This window comes from Diadema antillarum, unplaced genomic scaffold (genome assembly GCF_040938485.1).
Source record: "Diadema antillarum isolate AM-2024a unplaced genomic scaffold, OU_Dant_1.0 seq00000238_RagTag, whole genome shotgun sequence".
Taxonomy (NCBI): domain Eukaryota; kingdom Metazoa; phylum Echinodermata; class Echinoidea; order Diadematoida; family Diadematidae; genus Diadema; species Diadema antillarum.
The window spans coordinates 335307-346123 of record NW_027271285.1 but is presented as its reverse complement, the minus strand read 5'-3'; the positions used below and the strand labels follow the sequence as shown (position 1 = coordinate 346123).

Sequence of the window (10817 nt, the reverse complement as noted above, 5' to 3'; positions counted from 1 at the left end):
GAAATTTCTACGGCAAAGGTAACCAACAACTGCCAGCGAGCAAGTAGAGCTGTCCCCACACCCTTCACACCATCTGGATCGGCTCGATGTGCGCATGGTCATTCGGGGGAAAAGATGCAAGCGTGGCATACTACACACATCGTCACCCCACCACTACACGCTGAAGTGACAAACATTTGGATCTTTCCGATCTCCCTCACCTCCCCTTATCTCCTCCTCGATCCCAACTTCCGATCTCATTCTCCTGATTCATTCGGTAGCCTCGCGTGAAGTGACGGGCATCTACCACGCGTTTATGACTTTCGGGAGCTGGACGGAATTTACTGGACTACTGCAACACATCATGTTGGATATACTAAAGTAATGTTTACCTAATGACTACAGTACTTTCCGATCCGACATCAACGAAAATTATCGGGCGTCAATGAGTGAGTGTCATCAATTGCCAAGGCACTTGACAAAGCCATCGAGCAAATAGTTCCGCTCAAGGAAAAAAAAAGACGTTCTTTGGTGTTCTTGTTTCGTTGGTAAAGTTGAGGGGTTTCATTTTCCCTTCATATTCAGTCAGCAATGCATTTTTTATAAAACAGAAAAAGAAAAATTTAGAAGAACGCCATAATACATACAACTCTTTCAGCCCCTGGGGAATACCTCGAAAAGCATTATGTTGCCCGGATTTGAGTTCATTCCCATTATCACCAGCGACTCTGAGTTCAACGATGCGGACTTCGACCACGAAATAATTCCCAAACCATCATCTTTGAAAGGGAAATCTGTGAAGACCAAAGAAAGCGGAGAGGATGGCAGGTTAGATGGAGGACTAGGCGTCGACTCGGAGAGTTTGTCGGGCGAGAGCACGGCCTCGTCGGATAGCAGCCGCAGTCCCCCGTCCAACAACAGTGTCGCTAATAAGAGTCGGGATGGAAAGACCACGGACCGTGCTGGAAGTGCGCGCAGGAGGAGAGGCGGAGGAAAAGGCGGCGGCGACGGTGGAGGTTCCCGCTGCGGTTCACGAGGCCCCATAAAACCCGTCCAGCGCAGCGCGGCCAACGCGAGGGAGCGTGCCCGCATGAGGGTGCTAAGCAAAGCCTTCTCGAAGCTGAAGACGAGCCTGCCGTGGGTGCCGCCCGATACCAAACTCTCGAAGCTCGACACACTCCGACTTGCCTCCAGCTACATCTCACATCTCAAGAGGATTCTGGACGATGATACCTTGGCCTTGGATGGGAGGCTCATGCATCCACTTAACCTGGTGAGGATTGCCATGGCAACTCACAACTATCCATCAACTTTTATTTCCTCCGTTCAATTCACCTGTCCCACAAACCAATGTGTGGTTCCCTCCCCAGTCTCCTAACGTAGCCATTGTATCAATCAGCATTATCAATTTGCCTTAATGTTGTCTCATTTTGAATGTGAAACTCAGTGTGTCATCTCTCCTTTGTAACGTGATAACCAACATGCTCAAGAAATTCTGTGTATCGTTTATTCATTGGTCATGCTGAAAGTATTCATCATGTTCGCTCAAAACAATCTGTGACCAGAAACATGTCTCCCTGCCCTAGGATCTCAATTCTCATTTGTTTATTGGCTTTATAAGGCGAGATTGCAGCCTCGAGAAGTGGTATAGGTTATAAAAGTGAAAACTGTTTGTTGTTATTTGGGGGGGGGGGGCGTTGACATGAAGAAAAAGTCATCAACATTTAATTTGCAAGTTAGGCCCGGTCTTTCGACTTGTCTCTTTAGCATAATGTGATGATAAAAGAATGAACGTTTTAAGTGCTCTTCCAAACTCCATAACCCGTCTGGCTTGAGGGTCATTTTTTAGATGGGATTTTTTTTTTCAGCGCATTGTTGCTCCATGCTCAAGTTTGGAAACGGAGTGCAACGAGCAAAAATGACTGATGGCATATAGCTGACTTGAAGGGTCACGATGTGGAACCAGAAGAATGATAGGTGTGTGATAACTTCAGTCAATTTTGTTCCACTTGTTCTCTACCATTAAAAGTCAGCTGTGGAAGCAACTACATTCAACAGTTTCAAGTCGGAAGTCGATGCATTCATGTCAAAGAAACACAACAGATCGTCATACTTTGCAGCATAGTTTTCTCAAACAGCAGCAGTCAATACTGCAACAAAGAAATCAAAGGTATTCAAGTTTGATATAATATAGTGGAAGTGGGAGGGCATTATATAAGACTATCGACTTTCCAGGAGCCCGACAAAACCGGTAAATACAGGTGAACCGTAAGTTTTATACAGGTGCAGGCGTGGTAAATGCAGTGGATTGAAATCAATTCAAAGGAATAAACAAAAGCATAATATTCCAGGTGTATCTCAAGCGTAAGCTGCCACTTATGCATACTCACGAATGGGAATCTGCATTTGTTGAATTTACGTTCCTTTATTTTCGCAACGCTTGGGTAATTGTCCACTTTTCCTGTCCAGACGAAGGGATAGGGACGGGGAGGTAAATTCCAATAGAAAGATCCGATACAATGCTAAATGTTATTTAATAAAAAGACCAAAGTCATGCAAACAAAAGTAAAGAAAACAAAAGTCAGTCACATCAGACGAGGATAGAAAACAAGCTGAAATGTTAAAGTTTGAATGAAACTTGATATGAGAACCGGTATGTTGGATCTACCAGTGCCAATGTATTCGATCTGTCGCGATCATTCGTACTTCTACCTCATGTTCTGGTCGATTTGTATAGTGAAAATGAAGCATGGTAATCATTAGAACGAAACGACAAAAGAAAAAAAAATCACAAAAAGGCATTGAAGGTGTCATAAATTCATCCATTTCTACAACCAATCAATTTCAATAGTGCTTTTCCTGCACCTTGGAGCCTTGGATGGTTTCTTACGAGGGGGCATGCCACCTCCAACAGTCCATAATCTTTACCCCCGTCCTATCAGGGAGGTGCATGGTCCCACCTCCATGGTCCTATCAGGGAGGTGCCCACCTCCCTGGTCCTATCCATCTTCCTCATGTCTTTCACCTCCACCATGTCCACTTCAGTTCTGTTCTCCCCATTCCCATCTATCTCCCCTCCCTTTATCTACCCCCCCCCCCTTTATCTACCTGTACCTGCCCCCCCCCCCCTTGCCTCTCTCTCTCTAGTTGCTTTCTTTCCCTCTCTTTGCATTCTTTCTCCTTAGTTTGGTTTTTTTTTGGGGGGGGGGGTGTGAGGCGATGATATATATCTTATGTTATGCAGTGCACAAATTCATTCATGTGATTTATCAAATAATGGGAATTGGATGTTGATTTAGATAGAGGACCCACATTATGAGTCACACTGTCATTACGTCTTGAGAAATTAGGGAAATAACAGCAGAAATCCATCCCATACTTCCTGTCAACGAAAATGCCAGGTTATATTTTATCTGTTGACTCTGTGCATGAATCGTGTTTTTCTCTTGACCATCAGTTAGTCGATGATTTCTGGTCGTTAAGACACTCTACTATAGTGGACTTATGCATCATCGCATTTTCCTACTGACATTGTTTTCTTCAGTGAATTTACTCGCTGTAGAGAGGTTCGCCTCCTTTAAGGCTCATGCACATGCCTTTGCCCCAGATTCCTGTCTGTTTAGTAGGGAAACTTTATAGCTTTCTTTTGTCAAAAGATTTTTTTTCCTTAAATGTTAGTGGAGTAAGCATGGAATGAGGTATAACTTCATCTACTAAACATATACTTAGGAATACAGCGTCTTCCCCGTAATGACGATCATAGTTAGATAACGAAATTCTCGTTATAGAACGAAGAAGAGAAAAAAATCAAGTCCTGAAAGTTATCTTCTGTATAATTGAATATTTTTCTGTGCTTTATACTGTTTGACTGTATCGAAATTTCGATACAACAAAAAAAAAAATGCTGGTCCCGAGGACTTCATTTAACAGGGCTCGACACTAACTTTTTTGTTTGGTGGCCCGATGGGGCCACCAAAATCCTCAATTTAAAATTTTTGGTGGCCCGAGAGAAAAATTTGGTGGCCCCGAAAAAAAACAATAAAAAACATTAAAAGTCCTGGTTTTTTTATTGAGTCAAATATCTAAGTTTTATCCTGTCATAGTAAGAATTGGAAGTTGAACATTCATCTACTCATAAATAAACCTCAACAAACTCGCAACACTCACTCTCAGGCACTCATTCAGTCCTTTTCATCCATCCTTTAAACAGATATAACTGCTAATTTCTGGCGCAAAAAGTTACGAATTAATTGACGTACTTTAAAAAAAAAATGGTGGCCCGAGGCGGGCCACCAAATTTTCCCTTTTTTGAAATTTGGTGGCCCGACTTTCAATTTTGGTGGCCCCGGGCCACCGGGCCACCGTTAGTGTCGAGCCCTGTAAATTAATAATTCTATAGAACGGGAGTCGCCTAGATGTATGTAATGGTATGTATATGATGTAAAAACTGCTCGGCTCTGTTCATCAGCGTGGTCAAGAAAATGTGAATGACGGCCCGGTGACGTGCTGTTTGTTGGTGATTTATCAAGTATTTGTTTTCTTACACCCGAGCACGCGAGCGCAAAGTGGACGCTACGCGTGGAACGTGAATTACGGTTACGAGAATAAAAACAGAGCGGCCTAAACGGCGACGAGATCTTGAGAATGCATCTCAGTGCTATATTGAGAATACAACCCCGTGTTGTCTGTCATCTGTAGCTTATAGACAATTACCCAATGTCCTTCTATCTTGATTTCCCCCCCCCCCCCGCCCATCCCCCCCCCCGAAAAAGAAAGAAAGAAAAAAAAGAGAAGTAGATGAAGAAGAAGTAGAAGTAGAAGAAGAAGAAGAGGAAGAAGAAGAAGAGGAAGAAGAAGAAGAAGAAGAAGAAGAAGAAGAAGAAGAAGAAGAAGAAGAAGAAGCGGAGGAGGAGGAGGATGAAGAAATATATTTGGCAGGAAAAAAGGAAGGGGAAAAGAAACCGTCATAAAAGAATTAAAAAATTATGAAATATAAGAAATAGTGGATCTCTTGTCTAGGTTCAATGCGTTTATGTAAAGTAGAACTGATTTACCTATATGCCTGTATTTGCCGAACAGTGTTTGTTACGTCATTTCCCAATAATTTAAAAAGCAAATGTCATGCCTCTGAAAATAGAATAAAACGTGTGAAATCTGTCGGTTTGCTATCCCCATGGTTTGATGTATTCAAACTATCGTCTGTAGAGGGACAATATTTTGACCAATGTCATTGGAAAGAAATTGTTTTACTTTTGTGGCATTAGGGGAATTCTACCGTCATCTATATATCTGAATTTCACGATAACCGTTGTTGTGGTATTACGATGTCAAGAAATAGTGCTGCTTGGTTTTGCTTTGTTTTTGTGTTTGTTTCTTTTAACAAATTCAAAAGTGACTTGGCACATGTCTGTATATTAAAGATGAAAACGAGAACTGAATTTGATATGAGAGTAATTTTTAGAGGTCACTTGCAAACTACTGATTGGTGGTGTTAGTTCAATAGCAGTATTCATGGGATGTCTTGTTCCTTTTGTGTTCTGCTTGAATTTTACACGAAATGCAACGATCTAACAGTAACAGTAGCAATAGTTTTGTTAAAATCCAACCGGGATGGCATGAGTGTGTTCAGAGAGAAATCTATGCGATACCTGAGTGTCCGTGTATCGGTCCATCCTCCCCTCCTCATGACGGGTCGAATAGTCCGAACTCTTAACTTTTTTTAGGCAATAATAAGAATTACAAGTTCCTTGCCTTTTTTTGACAAATTTCGCCTTGTTTTTGGCAGTATCTATGTTTTCAAATAGCTTACTAACCTTAATTTTAATTCTGTATCATTCTGCCTGCTATGCAAAACGGCGATAAATTCATTTTTAGCTGAGTCTATACTCCCTCCAACCAATCCCCATGATAGACTGCAATAATGATATCAATGCATTGTATTTCCCCAACCCATCCCAATGTTCTCCCGTATTCTTTAGCGATTTCAACCCTCCGATGCTTCATGGATTCATGATACACGCTCTGTCTGTTTGCGCATACTTCACACCTGTCGTCAATTGCTTACATACTAAGCAGTAATTACCAGACACCAGTGGCTAGTGACAAATCCAAAGGAGAGGTATGTTGCAAGAATATGCTTGCACGTATGCGACACTGCAGCTGCTGGTAGTATATCAAAGACATTCAGAAGACTTCTCGCAGCCAAGCTCCAATTTCTTTTTTTTTTCAAGTTTTCAAAACAATGTCTTATTTCAAGAAGGTCTTATAAAAAATCGTAGGACGAAACTGCCGTGTATGAGCCGTTTGCCTGTACAGAAAATAATTCCCCATTTAACACATGGCACATCCGATTCCCGGAAGTGATGTGTTGGTTATATATACGGGTCACCATGGAGCGACATGGGGTCACAAAAATGCGAGATTATGGGAACTTCTGTCCATGTTGATAGAAGCAGTGAAATGGAAGGATCAGACCAGTGAAAGTTCAGTGGATTCGACAAAATCTTAAAGGATTCTTAAAGGTTATATTTTTATCTTTGAATCAAGGATAATGTATACATCGCACACAATAAATTTGGCGGCGATCTATGAGCAAGCTCATTGCAGTCAGGGAGGTGAACCTCTCAGCTCCCTGTTGCAGCCCAACGGTCCAGCGGCGCAGCCCGTGAAAGGATGAGGCACGTGCCAGAGTGGGATTCTTGCTCGTGGACGGGAGGAGATCGTAAATCAAGGGGTTCTCCAAAATTGCGAAACTGGACCCCCAATGGTCACGGAAGATATCTCATGAATAACCCAACACCAAAGCTCGCCTTTCGAACTTGTGATTCTAGTGGTACAAGACTTACTTTTCTTTTGTTGTTATATTTTTTTTCTATTTTTTTGTGGGGGGGAGGGGCGTTATGCATTTTTCTCTCTCTTTTTAGTGTCAGCGGTTTACTTTACTCTCAATTCGATGCTTTCATCCTGTCTAGATTGTTTCTATTTCCGGGTATGAAATGACTTAGAAATGATTTATAAAAGGAATTCGCAATAGATGATTCATTTCGAGATGCGAGAAAGTTATGATATGATGTTGCTGTAGTACGGTATTTCGACAAACCCAGCGTTCTACATACTCTTATCTCGAATCTTACGGACTGCCCTGATGACGGTTATTAGTTTGAGCAGGGAGGTGGTATTCCACCTCCGTGGTTTGAGCAGGGAGGTGGTATGAGCGAGGAGTTTTGCATGGCCGAACTCTGTTGGGCAATTCAGAACAATTAATCGCATTTGGCCCCGTTTCTTCGTTTGTTGTTGCTGTTGTTGTTATAACTGTCGTCTTTTCTTTTTCATTGTCCTCCTTTTAAAGAAAGATTGACGATGGACAGCTCTCTGTAACCCTTCACAGAAGAGAAAGATGAAGACATTTCTTGCTTGGGCACGCGTTTGAGATTTTTTCCCCCTCTCTTCTTCTTTTTTATTACCCGTGTCGGACGGGGTCATAAAGACGAGCGGTTCCTCTTTGCTTACTTCTTTATGCCAAGTTCTCGATAACTGAGTTGTGCTTCCCTTGCCATCGTAACCGGACTGACTGTGAGGAAGAAAGAATCTGTATCAAATGAATAGAAAAAATAACCGAATCCCTAAATCAAATCGTCCCATTTAGATGCCAAATCCAGCAAGAATTCTATATATGTGCTCAGAGTACTATACATAGAAAAAAAAAGAATCGACTGAAGTAAATCACTCACATGTATTGTAGAGAAAGCTTATATACAGACTGGATGTCTTCTCTTTGACACAATCACCTCCTTCCCCCCCCCCCCCCTCTCTCTCTCTCTCTCTCTCTCTCTCTCTCTCTCTCTCTCTCCCTGTATCTTTCGGTCATATTGTATTGTATGTATCTACATATCCATCCATATATTATGTAAATGTCCATCCTAGTGATTATTCACTTGGATTTTCCCCCGTTTCAATCGTGTCGGTATGGTTTTGTAACTATTTCTGTACAATCTTTTTTTTCCCCCAAATTGTGACCACGTAGAAGTTTCAACAAAATGACAATATCAATCGCAATCACATGGGTTATATCAATATGCAAATCAGCTAAGTAGACGATGTCATCTATTCACAGCTCTTTCATTCAATGGTCTTTGTGCACAAAAAAAGGAAAAATGTGCAGAGTACTTCATTCGTATACTTTAACGTATATATTTTTGTATTGTATGTATAATATTTATGTTATCATACTATATCTATAATAATTATACATGTATTAGTATCTATGAACTAATATAGTAATATCAATGATCAAACTACAGGAGACTGATAGAATCTTGTAAGCTGGCTTCGGAAGAAGTGTTCATCATAGCTCAACCTCAGAACTCCAATTTGCCGTCCTTGCATTACAGCGTATAAGAGCATGACTTCTCTCACGTGTGACGTCACTGTCAGGTCAGGGGTCACTGGGTTCAACACCCTCCCCCTTGCAAACACGTCGCGTTTGAAAGGTTGATGCATTGCGGCGCGAATTCAATCATAATAAATGTCGCGAATGTTTCCTCAAGAGATACAAGTCCTCATCTCCTCCCCTCCCACTTTCTCTTAAAACCTAGAAATAGATTGTTAATGTGTGGAGTAAAGCTCGTTTACCCGGGCGTGACATAAATGGATGATGCGACGAAGACCCAATTTCCTTGCTCCCGTTTTTCTTACCGGGGAACATGAACGACTGCATTGTTATGAAAAATGAGATTTTATCTGAGCGAAACATTGGGGCATCTGGGACGCCTAATAACTTCTAGGGGACACAGGATAGACATCGTTGTGTATGAGCTTGAATGTGATCACTATGCGTGTTTGTATACTCTTAGTTTGGTTTGGTTGGTTCGACCAGGGAGGTGGAAGTAGACCTCCCTGGTTCGACTATGACTGAAGCCTAGCTATATGTTACAGAGAATTTCATTCATTCCCTCTTCTTCTTGTAGCCTACATGTACTTATTTTAGAATGAGAGGAATAAAGATTGAACATCATTTACACAGTGATAGATAATCAGCAAGTTATCTCAGGCAGTTCCTGAATTCGATTGATAGACATAAAAGAGCATATATTTACCAAAGACACTACTGATTGTCCTACTTCAATATTGAGTAATGGAATGTAAGAAGATGAGGCAAATACAGAGTATTGTATTTTAATTTCTCGAAGTTACATATTTCTTCAGATGTCTATGGATATTTACATAATCTGTAATCATTTTGTTATTAAACGTGAAAAAAATGAAGATGATCCATATACACGTAGTATTTCATTTCATTTTATTTCTTATCAAAGTTCTCAATGAAAAGACATCATAGCAACAAACAACTGAATATTCTTATTGCGCGTATAAAGACTGAACAAAATGGTCAATTGCACAGTATTATTGGAATACCGGAGGTTTATAGAGAAACTTGGTAGGGCCTATAGGGCCTACATAAAAGCAGGTTTGTTTGATTCCACGTCCCACTCTCGGTGTTTTTAAATTAGGAGATCCAACAGACGAGCAGTGACGGGTACAAAACCAAATCAAACACACACAAAAAAAGAAAAATCTAATAAAGTTGAAGTATAAACACGAGATGTATGATATTCAGGTTTTTTCAGCAATATTGTTGAAGTGATTGCATTAAATTTTCTAGTGCCATTTATTATAACTATATGAACGTAATTGTTACAGTTGGCATGATTGAACATTTCAGAGAGATAATGCACTTTCAGTGAAACGGTGACAGAACAAGGATAATTTTATAGCGAAGATGCAATCGTCATCATTCAATGGGGAGGTAATTAGTCCACCATCCTCGCAAGTGTGAAGAGGAAGGGGGTTCCCCTTTCCGCCATGATCAGGACGTCCGATGTCTCTTTCCTTTTCCCCCTCTTTCCCCTTCTCTCTCCTCCAGTGATGAGAAATCAACTCCAGGTGAATGAGTAGACAGATCAAATTGGTCAAGAGGCTATTATTGTAGCAATGATTGTTTCAATAGACGAATATTATATTATAATCATGACGAAACAATTGCGGCCTCTCGCTGAGCAAGCTTACTCGTTAACGAACTCTCCGAATTTCTCATGAGAGGCAAATACTGCAAACCGTGCATTTTGATGCCTCTTCATGTGAATCAACTTTACATTTTGTCTCTTTAGAAAATATAACAGTATATTTACAACAAATCACCAAGGACTTATTAGGTGCACATACTCGGACCATGGAGCTTCGTGTTGTAGCTCCATGTTTGAACATGGTATTTGGAGGACAAAATAGTACAAAAGCAGATTTAAAGATAGTCGTGGTAAAATAATAATAATTGCAATAATAATAATAATAATAATAATAACAATAATAATAATAATAATAATAATGATAATAATAATAATAATAATAATAATAATAATAATAAGCCAACAGTTACCCCGGGAAAACACTGAAGTTTTTTTTTTTTTCGTCTTGTTCTCCACAGACATGGCCCTTTGCTATCACCAACAAGCCAGCAAGCAGCGATGACATGGAGAATTCAAATTGTGACGCCATGGATGTGTCCGGCTCGTCATCCAATCAGAGCGCAGAAGAGGACATGGTGCTGAAATACTGATTGGCGTGTCAGTGGCGCCTTTTTCCCCCGTACAACCATGCCACGTACAGAGGAAACTTTTTTCTTTTTTTTTAAGGGCAAACATTAGCTGGACGGAGCAAGTGATGAACGAATGATTTTGTCGATCGTCATCGAACCCGCTGTTTGATGAAACGATTCATGCGGCAAGTATTGTACATTGACAGCAGCATTTTATCAAAGATTGGCCTTTTTGAGATTGCAGCTT

General features: G+C 40.8%; 1 protein-coding gene across 1 annotated transcript; it reads left to right on the top strand.

The window, feature by feature from the left end:
* The first annotated feature begins 664 nt into the window (after positions 1–664).
* LOC139729398 (uncharacterized) lies at positions 665–10591 on the top strand. Its single transcript, XM_071640327.1, has 2 exons — positions 665–1252; positions 10460–10591. The coding sequence occupies exons 1-2, from the start codon at positions 665–667 to the stop codon at positions 10589–10591; spliced, it is 720 nt and encodes a 239-aa protein (XP_071496428.1).
* The last annotated feature ends 226 nt before the right edge of the window (positions 10592–10817 follow it).